The sequence below is a fragment of the Nanorana parkeri genome, unplaced genomic scaffold (assembly GCF_000935625.1).
Source record: "Nanorana parkeri isolate BGI_ZX_2015 unplaced genomic scaffold, ASM93562v1 scaffold148, whole genome shotgun sequence".
In the NCBI taxonomy this organism is placed as follows: domain Eukaryota; kingdom Metazoa; phylum Chordata; class Amphibia; order Anura; family Dicroglossidae; genus Nanorana; species Nanorana parkeri.
Window position 1 is genome coordinate 935,842 of NW_017306416.1, and position 17,540 is coordinate 953,381.

The 17,540-nt window shown below is 43.2% G+C and overlaps 1 protein-coding gene across 1 annotated transcript in view; it reads left to right on the top strand.

Annotated features, from left to right (window-relative positions):
* LRP1B (LDL receptor related protein 1B) overlaps positions 1-17,540 on the top strand; it is a 1,026,358-nt gene that overhangs the window by 640,898 nt on the left and 367,920 nt on the right. The window contains exon 34 of the mRNA XM_018554232.1: positions 16,122-16,262. Within this exon, the coding sequence (XP_018409734.1) occupies positions 16,122-16,262 (141 nt within the window). The remainder of the gene's footprint in view (positions 1-16,121; positions 16,263-17,540) is intronic.

The window sequence follows — 17,540 nt, forward strand, 5'->3', positions numbered from 1 at the left end:
AGCCTTCATATTGTGTTATGTGGGTGGCCTCTCCTCCAATCACGGAATTCTCTGCTGTGACTTTTATTTGATGAATGAGTTGTAAAATGCATGCTGCAGTGTGGAGTAACTTTGCAATGTATAGCACAGAGCTAATAGCTATATGCACTTTCCGTTATAAATACCCTAAAGTCAGTACCTGAATTATTTTATATCTGGGAAATGATGGCAAGATGGCTCTAACCATTGCAATATACCAATCTGTTCCTGTATAAAAATATAAGTAACAATTACACCCTGGAGACAACAGGGCAACCCCTGGGGAGCAGGACAACAAGGAGGAAGCCACTGATCAAGAGACCTCAGGGGTAAGGGTCAGGAGTTAGGTCCAAGTCAGGGTACAAGGCAGGAACAGGATACAGGCAGCATGATACAGGCAACATGATACAGGCAGCAGGAACAGGATACAGGCTATGGCAACAATACTTAAAGTGACATTAAACCCTCAGATTTTTTAACATAAAACAATACTGTAATGTGCGCCTTACTGTAATCCATGGTAGTTTCCCTTCTCTTTGCTGCTCTTCCTTTTAAACCTGTAGCTCTTCTCATGCTGGGCAGAACTTCTGTTTTGCAGCAGACTGCCTTGTCTCTGGAATGGATACATGGTGTCTGTGTGTAGGTTTGCAACCTGAGCCAGTACTACAGGAAGAGGCACTCAGCTGCAAAGGGAGAGCCCTTCTGGAACCCACGGCTGACGAGCCTGCCAACCCCAACATGGCGTCAGAGGAGATGCAGCAAGAACCGCCTCGTGGGGACGTGGTGAGTGAGGCACAGCCATCCGTTCTCCCTATCTCCCCCATTGACTACTCGGCCCTGGCCTCTACAGTGTCCCAACATCTGAAAGCAGACATATCTGCTATAATAGCAGACACATTGCATATCCATCTGAGCAAGATTACTGCCACACTTGAAACACAGTCACAGAGACTGCACGCTGTGGAACAGAGGGTGGGGGATTTAGAAGATGACGCTGCAGCAGCACATCGCTAATACACTACAGTCACCAAACAGATGCAGGCAATGATGGAAAAGGTTGATGACCTGGAGAATCGCTCTAGACTAAATAAACTGAGGGTCATTGGGGTCCCAGAATCAATTAAGCCAGAGGAACTCCGCTCATTCTGCTCTACACTCTAAAGCACTGGGCCAGCCTGACATATGCTCTGTGGAAAGGGCTCATAGATTAGGCCCTCCCAAAGATGATAACAAGCCGCGGCCAGTGTTAGTTCGCTATTTGGACTATCATGACAAGCAAACTATCTTCAATCTATATCGTGCACAGCGCAACCTTGTGGTCAATGGACTTAAACTGTTATTGTTCGCTGACTACTCTGCTGAAACCACTAAATTAAGGAAATCCTTCCATGAGGTGTGCCAGATCTTGGTGCACAGACGCATCAGATTCGCCCTTCAATATCCAGCGACCCTACGCTTTTCCACTGCAGATGGGAAAGAATGGCGCTTTACCTCAGCTCCCCAAGCGATGAGATTCCTTGAGTCCAGGGAGAATCAACCTCTGGCCTCCCCGATTAAAAGCCCTCCCAGGAAAAAGAAAGCCTGACTTCAATGATTGGCTACAGATTCACTTTTATCAGCAGGCCCTGGTTTGCCTACTCTCAATTGGGGATGATGAAGCCTTTGACCTATGAACTACCTGTTGGGCTCATGTGGTCTAGCCAGACCCTGACCGTCTTCCAACATTATCCTGATGTTACATGTGCTGATGTTTTATGAAGTGACGGGACGGAGGGAACACTTATGTTGTGTGTTTTCTGCCACACAGACTTTGCACTGTGGACACCGGCTGGTATCCATATAAAGTTCAAATACAGTTGCCCGCATTCGGGAAAAAAGGATGTCCTCACAAGTGGACCTTTCTTTTATTTTTTTGTGTTTTTTTGTTTGTCTTCACTCTGCTTTTGACCATACACAACCACAATCCATCCTTGCCCTGGCTGTATCAATACAAGGTACAGCTGGCCCATGCTACGTCTGCCTAGATGTCATGCCTTCCACAAGGGACTGCAGCCCGGGGGCCCTCATGTCTGACTGGGGTCCATACGGTCTCTTCGGAAGCACTGGGACACCCGAAGTTGACTGCTCCACCTCAACTAGCTCCATATCTTCCCTATTGCATCTGCATCCCCTGCCTTCATGGGACCCCCCCTGAAGATAGTAACGTGGAACGTTAAGGAACTGCGATCACCAAACAAAAGGAGACAAATTTAACGACATCTCAAGAAATTAAAAACGGATATTGCATTCCTCCAGGAAACGCACCTCAAGGCGGAAGACATCCAGCGTATGCGTCAGTCTTGGGTGGGTACGGCCCTGGGATCCCCGGCTGTTGGCCGGTCCGCGGGAGTAATCACTCTCCTACACAAATCCCTGCCTCACAAAGTTTTACAACATCAAATTAACCAAAGCGCTGGGAGATGGTCCCTTATGTCCCTCCAGATTGGCACCCACTTGATTGACCTATGGAACATCTATGCCCCGAACTCGGACAACCGACTGTTCCTGGACACCCTTCGATCCAAACTATCCACACGCTCACCGGATGCATTGCTGTTGATCGGCGGGGATTTCAATGCCACCTCATCCTCCTTGGAGGACTGCTCCTGGGAATCGGGCCTCCCTCTTAAACACCGTAACCCACAAGATACACACTTGCACACCTGGATTGAGGCCTCGGGACTCACGGACCTTTGGAGACATTTACACCCCATGGATAGAGACTTTACTCACTTCTCTCACGCCCATAACTCCCTATCCCGTATTGATTTATTCTTTGCCCCCCCCTTCTATGCTCCCCAGGATGGACTCGATACAAATTGAAGACCTGGTTATATCTGATCATGCACCGGTCTTGGTAACTATAAAAAATGTTGGTTCGCCTAGTCACCCCACCACTTGGAGATTTCCTAACTACCTGTCCAGAGATAACACCTTTAAATTGGAACTCACTAGGTGGTGGAGTGAATACGCATCTGATAACTATGCACATGTATCTGAAAGTGTTTTATTTTGGGAAACTGCTAAAGTGGTATTGAGGGGAGGATTTTAGCCTAGGCATCCTCCAAAAAACGTATGACCAGGACCAGATACAAGCCTACATCACCTACAAAGTGTCCCCCACTCCGGTTAATCGATCGTCTTGGCTGGCAGCCAAACAATCCTGTGACCATTGGCTGCACCAACACAATCTACTCCTTAGATCCCCAAAAGATCTAGAATTATTTACATTTGGCAACAAGGCGGCGAGACTCCTGGCCAACCTGGTCGGACACCTTTCAAGACGCATATATTCGCCTCATTCCCAAAAAAGGCAAAGATCCGCTTCAAGCGGGATCCTACCGACCTATATCCCTTCTTAATTTGGATGCCAAAATGCTTTCCAAAATCCTGGCTAATAGGCTGGCGGTCGTACTGCCAAAACGTATCTCTCCTGACCAAGTGGGCTTTGTAGCAGGAAGGTCTGCGGTAACTAACGTTAGGAAAATTATTTTGGCCTTGGAAGGTCATCGCCTCTCTAAGCCTTCTTCGCGTCCGTTGGCATTATTAACGCTAGATGCGGAGAAGGCTTTTGATAACGTCAACTGGCAATGGCTTTCCATGGTGATGCACCGCATGGGTTTTGCGGGGTTTTTTTTACACTTCATCTCTACGATGTACTCATCCCCACGGGCCCGAATCCTCACATCAGCCGCTATCTCCCAACCTTTTTCCCTCCATAAAGGCACGAGACAGGGCTGCACTCTGTCACCCTTATTGTTCAACTTGGCATTGGAACCCCTCTCCAGGTCACTAGCATCCTCCTCAATATACTCTGGGTTTCGGACAGGTCCCCATGATTTAAAACTAGCTTTATTCGCAGATGACATAGTTCTCCTACTCTCGGACCCCTCCACCCAAGTGCCCAGAGTGTTAGCCCATATTGACCACTTTGGATCCTTCTCGGGCCTTAAGATAAACTTTCACAAAAATGAACTCCTCCTAACGCCCTCCCATTCCCCCTTGGACAAATCCAACTGGCCTTCACATTTCTCTATCAAAGTCCAACAACACGCGATAACATACATAGGTATACATCTCTCCTCCAAAGCCACGGAGCTGTACCACCTAAACTTCCATCCGCTAATCCACAAGATCGCCCAGGAGCTTCACTCTTGGCGCAATCTCCCCCTCTCGATATTGGGTAGATGTCAGCTGATCAAAATGATCAGTTTTGCACGCCTATTATACCCTATGCAGACCATCCCTATCTTTCTTAAGCATAAAGATATGCGCACACTGCATACGGCCTTCTCCAAATTTATATGGAGGGGGAAACGTCCGCGCATAGCTCTGCGGAGACTCCAACTCCCCGCGAAGTCACTGGGAGCTAATATCCCGGATGTAAGGCTATATAACCTAGCATGCCTGTTCAGACATGTCAGAAACTGGATTAACGATACCTCATTCTTCACTAACTCAGACCTGGAAAAAAAGTGCACCCTTGGTCTTTATCAGGTATTTTGCACACGCCTATCAGATCCCTACCTCCAGTCATAAAGAATAATGTTCTTTTACGAGATACTATTGTTACATGGAGAGAGGTTCGGAAGTTATTTGACCTCCCAGGGGTGTGTTCCCCCCTTATGCCCATTATATCAACCCCCAGGGGAGAGAATCCCCGGTGTTCGCTGAATGGCACTCCAAGGGTATATGCCGCATCCAGGACTTATTGGACCCCCAAGGTCGTTGTAAAACGTTTCGAGACATACAAAACGAATTTCACATAATTCCTAAACATTTTCTGCAATATGCTCAGATCTCAAGCTTTATCAAAATAAATCTCCCCTTCCTCAGAATTGTACCTACCCTCCCTCTTCAGGAGCTCCTGTCAGCACCTTCACAACAAATGCCGCTTGCCCACATTGTCCGTTCCATACGCACCTCACTATCCTCTAGCCACACCCCCCCCCCACATTAAAGTCCTTAAAGGACCTCCTTCACAAATTGCTGTCCCTTAATCTGCTGGATGCACAGATGAACCAGCCCCTCACTGCTGGCTTCTTTGCCACCTTCTTAGTGACTGAACTCCCTACAAGCCAACTGAAAGAGATTATGACGACGTTCCAACTCACTAAGTGGTATCTCACTTCAAAACTTGATGGGTCACTTGGTGCATTAGATGTCCTGTAGGCTACTAACACCTGACGCTTCTTGACCTGCTCCTTTATGTCCACCGCTACATAGCAAGGACGACGGCAATGCTCAAATCCATGTTCAGGGTTCTTCGGTACTACAAACTAATATCGATATTTTCCTATATCTACATTATGTTCCAGTCTAGACCCTATTCCATTTCATATGTACCCCCCCGAAGGCTATACGGCTTGATTGATTGTGGTTTAACATTAACATTATGAGTGATTGTTTATTCTCATTTATGTTGGTCAACGATCAGTTATGATGCTGTTTTCATCTCTTGTTATACGAATTGTATGTATGCAGTAAAACTTTTCAATAAAAATGTACATGCTAAAAAAAAAAAGCAATATTATAAGAATTAATCTGAGATATGCTCCTTCCTGCCTTGATCAATCTGTTATACATCAATAGTTTATATACTGTACATACCGTTTGTACAATCGAAAGCACAAAAAGGCCAAATGGCGAGAGCAGCAGCACCTCAACGCGTTTCGCAATGTTGGATCAATAGCTTCTTCAGGGCGTTCTTGGAAAATTTGATGACCTTTAGGCATGCACTGCACTCTACAGAAATCATGGCATGAGGCCGAAAACGATTGATAAAAACAAGGTTTGTTGTATGATGTTAACTGCATGACCTGTGCATGCCAAGGTATATTTCATAAGATTGCTTGCTTTAATTGATTAGCCATTCACCCACAATGGCTCAGCATTATAACAAGGATGTAGATGTTTTCTTGTAGTCAATGGAACTGAGCCACAGCCACGTGCCAAGTGTTAGGAGCATGTCAAATGCTCCTATTCCTGTTGCAACCACTCAGCTCCATCTGATGGTTGCCTCTTGTAATTGCACCTACCACAGTCCAGTCAGCTGCAGGCTAATGAGCCTGGCCACATGCCCCTTACAGCCTGGGGGTTGGTTAGTGGTTCTCTATCTAAGCATCATAAGCCCAGAGTTCTGGGCTTGTGATAGTTCCGGTCTTGTCTTGCTCTGCCTACACAAGCCTGTAATCCTTATCCTATTGCTATTGGCTCTGACAACGTGTAGCCAGAGCTAGTCCTGAAACCAAGCACTTGTGGCGCAATAATACAATATTAAATCCTCTTTGGGATACGAAAAAAAGCATTCAAGATGCAGTAGTATTGCCTCCTGAATGCATGCAAACCACCACTCAACCACCTCTGAAAAGGACTATATGGCCAGATTTTAATAATTTGTTACCAGTGCTGGTGATTTCAATATTGGATCACTTTTTAGAGGGGCGGTAAAGTCTGCCACCCATGTAAACTCAGCCTGACTGTCTGCCTTCCCTGACAGCCAAGATGACAATTTAAAGCATTGAGGAGCATCTTGTGTTTCCTAGTCAATGTAAAGCCCCTTTTCACATGAGCGGTCTGATCGAGTCAACCTGTCAGTTTTTCAGGCAGACCCAATCGGATGCCCAATGCCAATCCGTTTACACCCGGTTATCCCTGACTCTGGCTAGGTCTGGAAAAACAAACAGGACAGAATCGATTTTCGCTGCACCTGATCATGCTGCATCGGGCGTAATCTAATGTAAATGGACCCATGTCCATTTACATCTGACTCCTCATGGACCTCTGGCAGTTTCAGTTCTTTCCTCCATCGCAAGATAGAGAAAAAAAAACTGGATTGACAAGGATGTCACAGTGGTGACATCCAATCCTTACTGCTCCGATTAGGATGGGACTATGCATGGAATCTTCATGATCAGTCCGTGTCAAAGGGGCCTACTAAATTCCAAATAATTGGTTGACCAGAGTATACTGTAGATATTTATCATGTCTGTTTCTTCAATGCAGTTCAGACCTGCCCTAGGATGTTAAATGGTTACATTTGCATATACCTATAAATGTATCAGTTACCAAAGGACAATTTCTTTCTTTTGCCTTCTTCTGGGTCAGCTGTGTTATAGTGTTCTGTATATAACGGTTTTCAATTTATTTTATTCAATTCTTCAATTGGCTGAACTCAATGGACTTGTGTCTTTCTTCAACCTATTTGTTACCAAATGACAAGTGTACATTAATGCAACACCGCTATGCGATCGCACTTTTTACTAATTGGTGAGTGAGAAGCACTCGCCATAGCAGTAATGTAGTGATAAGTAGGGGGACATAGCAGAACAGAACAAACATATTAAAGTGATTATTGTCTCTCTATTTCCTCTAATTGTGGTAGCAGGGAGCCTGTTACTCCTCTATTCACAGATCAGCAATTATCAAATTGCTGGTGATGGGATAACCTTGTGCAGAATAACCTAGAGACGTGCTTCAAGAGCAATTTCCCAATGATGCTTTTATGTTCCTGCTATGCAAACTCAAAGATACCAGGAAAGTTCCAGGAATTAAAAATAAAAAATAAAAGTTTAATGATAATGATGCTGAATAAGCACCTCTGCATCCTGTGTTAAAACAAACTCCCTGACTTTTGTATGTATAGCCAAAACTTTTTTACTTTTTAATAAAGTAGGGAAGGGGTAACACCCATTTTTGTCTAGAAGATTTCCCTTCACTTCCTATTCTGACTCCATTAATTAAAAAAGTGATTTATTTGAGATCTCTATACCTGGCCTATATGTAGCAGATACAATCACCACAGACAATCTTAATCAGATAGCTGAACTCACCAAATAGTTTGCATCCACAATAACCTATATTGAATGCAGCAGGTTCTGGCAAACAATAGGATGTTGCAGATGGTTGAAATGACAGTATTTGAAGGTCAAAAAGAAAAAGACTCTTTTCCTTTGCCCTGAGTGTGTAAATAGTCTCTATGGGCTGATTACATTCCCATAATGTGTATATAAATACCTATGATAACTAAAATGTACTATAGTTTACTCTCCACAGCCAGAAGGAAATAAAAACAAAGTTACTTAAATAAGACAAATCTCATAGAAGCAACTTTTTTTTGTCCTATGCCTTAAAAACGGTCCCTCTGGTGGCTTGTATTATCATTTTAACATACAGTACAGGCTTATTTACCCTTCACATTACGGCTATTTGCCAATACTGTACTGTTCCCTTGTGCATTTTAACAATCCAAACGGCTCCTTTGGACGTTTCAGGAACCTTGCTGCAGAGGGTGACCTTGTGCGCCGGATTCCATGTGTCATTGGTGCTGCTCATCCGTACAACATAGTGCAGCGCTCACATCCCAGAAAAAAAACAACAAGCCATAATGATCAGAAAATCAGAAAAACGAAGTGAGGAACTTTTATATTTGCTCTTAATTACTACGGTACATTTGTCCTTCCTTAATTGAGAGGAGATAAAATGCATCTTAACTCAAGAAAAATAATTACTTAAATTTAGATGAACACAGAAAACAGATTTCATGAATCATGAATCCTACTTTTGTTTATTTTTCTGGCACACATTTGATTTGTAGAATTTAATATTTCTCAAGATAATCTGTAAGCTGTGTTTTTTTTTCATCTTTAAACTGCCAAAATGTCATCAATTACTGCTCATAAAATTTCACATAACGTGTGTGTACTGTATCGTTTAATGTATACCTGTGCCGAATACAATCCTTGGCTGACTGTCGTAATGCGTTCAAAACAATTTCTTAAAAACCTTAAAGCCCCGCTCTGAACTTCTGTTAAACCTACCTATGTTGTTTGGTCTCCGCCTGCACTAAAAGGGGTAGTTTGACTGGGGTGGAAAGAAATAGGTCAAAAACTTTAAATCTTATTCATTGCTCCCCTGACAGCTGCAACAATCTTGCACTGGTTGTGGGTGCACCCTCACCATCTTCATGTACGATGCAGGACAGCTGGTCCTGCATTGTTCATGATGGCATCAGAGAACTGCAGGCTATTGCCCGCTATTTGCTGACAGCTCAGAGCCCTGCTAAAGTCGGGATCCACCCACTGCCTGATTGACAGCTGGCTCTGCCTCTCTAGAGCCAGAACCAGTTGTGCCCATCCCCTCCCCTGTATATCCAGTGCAATGAACACTGGAGGAATGGAGAGGGTATGAGGGAATCCCTGTACGGAGGGGTGACCGACAGTCACTGCTCTCTGCAGGGAGAAGATTGTGAACTCAGCGATCAGCGGTTTGTGATCGCTCAGTTCTCGAGCTATAGAACCGACATGTTACAGCTGCACTCTTATGCTAAAGTCGGGATCCACTCCACTATTTGATTGACAGCTGGCTCTGCCTCTCTAGAGCCAGAATCAGTTGTGCTCATCCCCTCCCCTGTCTTTTCCTGCAATGAACACTGGAGGAATTGACAAGGGAGAAGGAAATCACTGTACGGAGGGGTGCCTGACAGTCACTGCTCTCTGCAGGAAGAAGATTGTGAACTCAGCAATCAGCGTTTGTGATCATTAAGTTCTCGAGCAATAGAGCCGAACAGCTGCAGAGTCACACTTCGGCTCTAACTATCGGGATGAGTGCATTTCACTATCCCCATAATTCTCATTTAAGCAGTTCGGTCGGTGGACAGCAAAATGTGTTAGGGACATGAGGATGGGGGAAGGTGTTCAGTAGCGCCAATTCACTTAATTTGCTTCTCTGTAGATGTGAGTGATTGTTGTCCCCCTAAGACAGGAAGTAAAATACTGGCTGGATCACCAGGTGGAAATAAAGGGAAAAAGGCCGATAAAATAGAAATCTAATGCAGCTACCACATCTAAGTACTGGAGTGCTGCAATATATCACATATTTATTCTTGAATTTTTATACACTTTAAGTTTTTTTTAAGCAAACATTCTAAAATATGAAAGCGGGTAACATGGCAGAAACATATTTGAGTGATATCTGGCCCGTGTTCGGTTGCCATGACGATTCCTGTAGATCTCAGAAAATGTAATTTTATTTATTTACCGCTAATTCCCCCTGTCATCTTGTCAAGTGAAAATTAATCTCTTGTTGCTCAATTTCATTGACATACTACTCAATTCCAGAACACTGGATTCAATTTAGATTTCTGTGGCAAATGGCCGTTCCAGATCTCACTGTACGGAACTTGTTCTGCAATTGTTCTGTAATGTTATTTCTTTCTGTTTCTATTCCCTCTGTTGCCCATTCTGTCGCCCTACCAGTGCTCCGGCCATTTGCTCGTGGAGATATTTCGCCCAACTTTCTGAATAATTGGTCTATTATGAGTTCGGCATCCCATCGCTTATCTATCTTGGTCAGTGTGATCTCATTTAACCTGGCATCTCTCTCTTTATTCTCTGTCTCCAAAGGTAGCATTTTACATTTGTCTGTGTCAACCCGCACAGCCATCCTGCAAACTAATGAAACTGGAGAATACACTTTACTGTAACAGAAAGAGAGGGACAATGTAGAAATATTTTCTCAAAATGTCAGAAAATCGATTCCACAGGACACAAATGGCTACGTTCCTGAAATTCAGTTTTCTGCTGCTGCAATAGCAGAAACTTTGTATACTAATAGACTTTTCTTTATCAGGCTCTGACATACTTTTGCTGATGTGATAATAAGCAGGTTTTACCAAAGTATTTAAACAAAGCTGAAAAAAAAATGTAAAGCCCCCTTCCCCCCCAAAAAATAAATATAGCATAAGTAGCACAGCTCGGCAATGCATGCACCGTTACCTATGTTTTATCCTTTTCAGACCTTGCAAGTGCAAAAAAATACCAAGTGATCGTGGTAGTGTCAGGGTTTCTTACCCTTCCTTGTCCAGTTGGCTGCAGCTTGTCTTGTGTGCAGTGTGTCTGACACTGTTCGTTCCTCTTTGTCCCCCTCTTATGGCCAAACCCATAAACATCACCATTCTGCAACTACTAGCAAAACATCTCACACATTCCTGTCTCAGAGTGATGATGTAACACCAGTTCACTATTTAACCATCAGCTGGTCTCTGCCCTTGTCTGTGTTCAGATCTACCAAGTGCTCTGCTGTTCCTGTTCTCTGTGTATGACCCTGGCTCTGGCTGACTGATCGCTAAGGGTTCTGACTCCGGCTATTGTTTCCATTTATTTTGCTCTCAGTGTTCCTTGACCTGGTTCTGCTGACTACCCACTCTGGGATCAGACCTCTGGCTTGGCGCCAACAACATCCTGGACTTTCTCTATTGTTTTTTGCCATTTATTTTTTATTGATGTTTACAATAAACTCCTTTAATATTTTAAACCTGTTCTTTAAGTTTCTGCCTTGTTTCTTGGTACCCTGACAGGTAGAAATGCACTAAGCTCATAATTTCCTGTTGTGAGCTGACAACATAGTGCCTTTTCTGGACTGTGAATTGCAAGGAATAGTGTCTGGCATGATCCAATGTCAATACAGAATCCCCCAACCCTTATTTTTTCCCCCACAACACAGGAATGTTTTGTAGTCCAAGAAAAGAACAACATGCAAAGCCATCTAAAACTCAGCTACATCATCAACCTCATCTCAAAACACCACCCAACCTGTCCTCTCCACTCCTTTCAAGATCTCATGCTGTCCAGCAATCTCCTCACCTCCTTGAATGCTCACCTCCAGGACCTGTGTAACCAGAGTGTCTCCCATCATCTGGAACTCCCTACCCCAATCTATCTGCTTATCTCCTACCCTGTCCACCTTTAAGCGATCCTTCAAAATTCACCTCTTCAGGGAAGCCTATCCCACCTCAACAATATGCTTATCCTTTTACTTATTCTACACAATTATTACCTTTTGTATCACTTGCCCTTCCTACTTGGTAGTAAGCTCTCAAGAGCAGGGCCCTCCTAACTGTACTGTACTGAAATTCTATTGTAACTGTACTGTCTCCCTCCATTTTGTGAAGCACGGCGCAAAGGGTGAACGCTATATAAATTCTGAATAAAAATAATAATAATAATAACTGAGATGACTGTATAGACTCAATAAGGTAACACAGGCAGAGTGAACAGCATACAGGACAGCTATGCATTCTTGATAGCATCAGCAGGCACTTCCTTTCACTTACTGAACTGACATACCAAAAAATAAAAAGAGAAGAAAAAGCAAATAAGAGAATTTAATTGTAAGGTATTACATATACTTTCAGTATGGAGCTGCCCCCCGAAGAAAGTCAGCTTGTTCACTAGATGGCACCGCTCTTCTGGGTTCAGTAACATTATGTTACATACTGTATGTTCTCAGAGCCAAGGATGTCATGGGGGTTTGTTATCACCTAGCCTTGACTTACATTACTGTTGTGTGCAACATAAGCCCCATTCTGTGCAGGATTAAGGAGCACAATACTAAACAAGAAAATAAAAAAAAAACAGTGGTTTCATGTGACAGGCACAAAGACTGCTGTATTAAAATTATGCACAAAAAAAAAAAAACTTTCCGGTCCTTAGATGCAGTGCTCGCATTAGTTTCCTTTTTCCAGGCTAAGATCATTTTCAGCAAGTACAGACACTACCTGTTCAACTGTTGACCTAAACTGGAATCTAAGGACAAAGTTCAGGGGCATCCCGAGACCAGGTGACACTCCGTCGTGGCGTCATCGTGCATGCACGGTCATTTTATTGACGCCTGCCGGTGGCCATCTTAGTGATGGACGCCGGCAGAAAGAGGAGGGGACGTACACACGTCAGGATGAGGTATGCCACCAGGTCCCCTCCTCTCTCTTGACACTGTCAGGCTGTCGGTCCATGACGTAGTGCCTGACTTTTCATAGGGTGTGAAACCAAAATGACTGTCAGTCGTTTTGGTGCCACCCCTCCAATGGTGGCACGCTCCTTGTGATGCCACTGACAAGGTTATCTTTCTTCTGTAAGCTACTCATCTCCCTATCCCCCATGCAAAGGAGAGGAACAGTTAAAGTCCAGCCTTTTGTGAGAACCATGCCTCTCTCCTTAGATAGTGTACCCTTTAGATTGTAGGCCCTCCTTACCATCTTGTCTTGAATTGTATTGTAATGTCTTCCTTATATTGTAAAGCACTGCACAAACTGTTGGTGCTACATAAATCCTGTATAATAATAATAATAATACAGTAAGTGAGTGTAGTCACCAAGACACAGGAATTGTGTTATCGGTGGTATTACAAGGTGGAAATACCGGGAGGAAAATCCTGAAATAAAAGAAAACTAACTTCATCTAAGTACTGGTAAACTGCACTATATAACATTTTTTGTTTTGGGGTTATATTCAATTTAATGATCCAGCCATAGGCTGGGGAAAGTCCTAGACTAGGTTGGATTGCTTATCTGCATTGTACACTGCAGCAAGATGAAGGGTTTAACTGTGGTGTCTGTCAGTGGTATCTGGATTACCCTGGACAGAATTAGAAATTCCTTAGCAGGTAAAGCAACCCTCAGTAATGCAATTAGTGGTTTGGTTCTGGCTTAAATAATGCAGATACACTTGATACAATTTCTTGCAAAAAATAGAAACTATTTCTATCTCAAAGTATAACTGTAGCTTATGGGACTAGCATGCGTTGGTTACTAATATGTCATTTATTTAAAAAGAAACTAACTACAGGAGATCTATAAAAAAACCATTATGATGACTCAAAGTAATTATAGATAATTAGGGAGCTGTTAGCACCCATTAGACTTCAACTTTTCCAGCAAGTAATCCAATTGGTTTGGTATTGGCCCAAGACCACTTTTTAACTTTTTTCTAACTTAAATCACCACCAGTATATACTGTATTTTCGCTCATCATTAATGTTGCAAATGTTCACAAAACAAGACCGGTTTCTGCTACTAAATGAGTTGGGGCCAAAGAGATCAGATACTGTGAGGAACATTTTTTTTAAATACATTCAGCCTTGTGAATAATCAAGGGGTATATACTGTATATAAATATGTCATAAATAAATTTATTTGGCAAATTGTTTACTTTAAATGAGTATGCAAACTTGGAGATGAGGAGATCTATTATTATTATTATGATTATTATTATAATACAGGATTCATAGAGCAGGACAGTTTGCACAGCGCTTTACAATATAAGGAGGACATAATAGTAACAATATAAATCAAGCTAGGATGGTAAGGAGGGCCCTGCCCATGAGCGCAAGTTATACAAGAGGTAGTAGCTGTGTGGGGACGAATTGTTTGAGAACATGATGGTTGAGCTGTTAGGTTGAGGTGGGATAGGCTTTTCTGAAGAGGTGAGTCTTTAGGGATCACCTAAAGGCAGTCAGAGTAGGAGATAGATGGATAGGTTGAGTTAAGGAGTTCCAAAGGATGGGAGAGACTCTAGCAAAGTCCTGGAGGTGAGCATGGGAGGAGTTGATGAGGGAGCCCGAGAACAGGAGTTTTTGGGAAGAGTGGAGGGGGAGGTTAGGGTGATACTTTGAGACAAGGTTGGAGATATAGCGGGGGGGGGGGGGGAGTTAGGTGGAGGAGTCTTGCAGCTGCATTCATGATAGACTGAAGGGGGTATAGCCTGTGTAGTAATAGGCCAATGAGGAGGAAGTTACAATAGTCGAGATAATAGATAACAAGTGAGTGGATGTGTAGCTTTGTGGTTTCATTGGTGAGGAAGGGGCGTATTTTGGAGATGTCATGAAGTTGAAGGTGGGAGGATTTGGATAGTGATTGGATGTGGGGCAGAAAGGTGAGGTCTGAGTCAAGGATGACACCTAGCACCTTGGCATGGGAGTAGGAAGGGATAGTTATGTTATTAATCTCAATGTAAAAGTTGGGGGGAGATGCACGGGGGGAGGAAATATCATGAGCTCAGTTTTTTAAAGATTGAGTTTTAAGAAGTGTTGTGAAATCCAGACTGATGTCTGTTAGTAAATTAGTAGCATACAAGGACATCGAGGGGGTGAGTGGTGAGTTGAACAACATTGAAGAGATCAAAGTTCATCAAGACACAGCACCTTTTTTTTAAGGCGATTTACTATCCAGATCCCACTAAAAGGTTAGGAAGGTGTAAAGAGTTTAGAGTGATGACAGCAGTCTCAAAAGCCACCCCTGCCATCAGAATGTGACAATGGCAATTTTAATACAAAAGCATATTACTGCAAAATGTTCTTCATCACAGGACAGACTTGTTTTCTTTTTATTTACCCCTTGTTTCATCGTGGCAGTAAAGTTATCGCTGTTTTCACCTAAATTGTTGCAGATCATTCAAGCGATCACCACTGTGCGAATGAATATTCATTGTCACTTTATTTATTGCATGCCATTAGTGGTATTCAAATAACCATCAGTCATTTTCATTAAATATTTATGCAGCTTCTTTAATTCTGTGTTCTAAACAGCGAAGAGCCCGAACAGAACAGTGTGGCAGCCGAGGGCAATGATAAAGGTTTTTTACTTTGGATTCTTTGCTAAACAAGACCTCTTGGGTTTGGGGTCACAGATACAAAAACTGCTGCCAACAGAATATATTGTTTCCCATTTAAACAAGTCAAATTGTTTTTTTTTTTAATGTGCACTAGAAAAATAACCTTGTTTTTTTGAGAAAATTGAAGAGGGGCAGCATGTCATTTCTTAGGGTGGGTTTCCTGATGGTGACAACAGTGTATCACATATGTAAAATGTTTGTTTAAATGGACTAGTCTCCAATGGAAGCCCATGTCACAGGGTGACTTAACAGGAGCACAATCTGGTCCCTGGACCCTCCTCTGCAGCGGTTTAAGGATCCTTGTGTCATCACGTTCTTTACACTGTGTATAGGATGTGAGAACACAAAATGTCATACCATTGCTGCAGTATAGGCAGAGGCAGGTTTCAAGGACCGAAGAAGCAGCCAGCTGGCTTAGCACTTCACGTGAGTATAATTTTTTTTCAAGCATCTAGGCACAAACGAGCACTTCACCTTTGCAGTGCCCCACTACAAGGATAAAGAACACTCTTGCCTGGAGTTCTGCTTCATGTTGTTACAGTTTATATAGAGATTGGTTTTGCATCTACTTAAATGTAAAAATGGAGCGTGTTAACAATTTTCATCAATATTTTACAGATAACCGTCTCTGGTGGGCTGATCAAAATCTCGGCCAGATAGGAACATGCAACAAGCGGGATGGCGGAGGTGTCTCCATAGTAAGGAACAAAACAGCAGGAGTGGTTCACATGAAGCTGTATGATAAGGACGCACAACAAGGTAACTTCTTGATATGCATCTATCGAAACTGAATATCTCATATATAAGGTTGATAAGATCCCTCTTCAAGAGCTATGGCAGAAGAGGAATCTATCTTCAGCATCCAACATAATTCTGGATATGTTGGATGCCTCCCCCCCTCCCAATGTGTTATGTGTTTCAGTCCTCCAGTCACTACTTCCCTAAAGGACACAGTAATGATGTAGAGACAGTGGGGGACACAGGCACCCAAGACACCCAGAATGGGGAAGATTGGCAGGCATAGCTCCTAAAGAAAGTGAATATCAGAGTCATCACCAGAGTGATAAGTATTAAAAATATTTTTGTCATGTAAATTTTTTTGTAACTTTCTGGATAGGGACAGAGTCGATTAAAAAAACAAAAAACATTGGGAAGCATAATTTATAGCTATACTATCCCTCTCTGTGTTAAAAAGCTTGTTTATAGGGCTAAAATAGAAAATACAGAATAATTAAATTGTGAGAAGGTCCAAGAAATATAAAAGAAATCAAAATATATGAACCTCTGCAAGTGAATGGGCTGGGCTTCTGCACTTACGCTACTAGGTGATCGCTACTAGGTGATCGCTACTAGGTGATGCTTTAGATCATTGGTCCGCAACTGGGATAACCTCAGGACCCACACTTGTCCTTAGTCGATAAGTCACAGAGCAAAGGAACACACAGCATTGCTGTACTGCGTGTTCCAGGGCAAACGAGCGAACTGTGGGCGGGAGGTGCATTTGGGGTGCCATTTAAATGAATGGCAATACACCTCCTGCATCAGAACCCGCTGTAGATGTGATTGCGTGGTACAGTGCATTAATCACATGGGACTGTGCAATGAACACACTGTACTGGTGGGAACGGGCCCCCAAAAACACGGACAGACACACACAACCACAGACACATTCTCACACACACACACTCCAAAAAAAAAATATATATATATTTTTTAGGGCTGCGGAAATTAACGATTAATCCCTCAATTAATCGTTAATTTTTTTGATCGATCAAAATTATTTTGATCGATCACAGTTCTTTGGCTCCGTACTCACCTCTCCGCCGGCTTCCGGGTCTTCCGTCAGGAGATCCGGTGAAGTCATGGACATCAACGTCACCGGACTCCTCCCCCCCTTCCACAAGTGGCTCTGTCGGCTAACGAAGGGAAGGGGGGAGGAGTCCGGTCATGTCGATGTCCGTGACGTCACTGGACCCCTCCCTCTTCCCTTGGTCACCTGATGGAGCTGCTTGGGCCGGTGAGTACACATCCTAACTC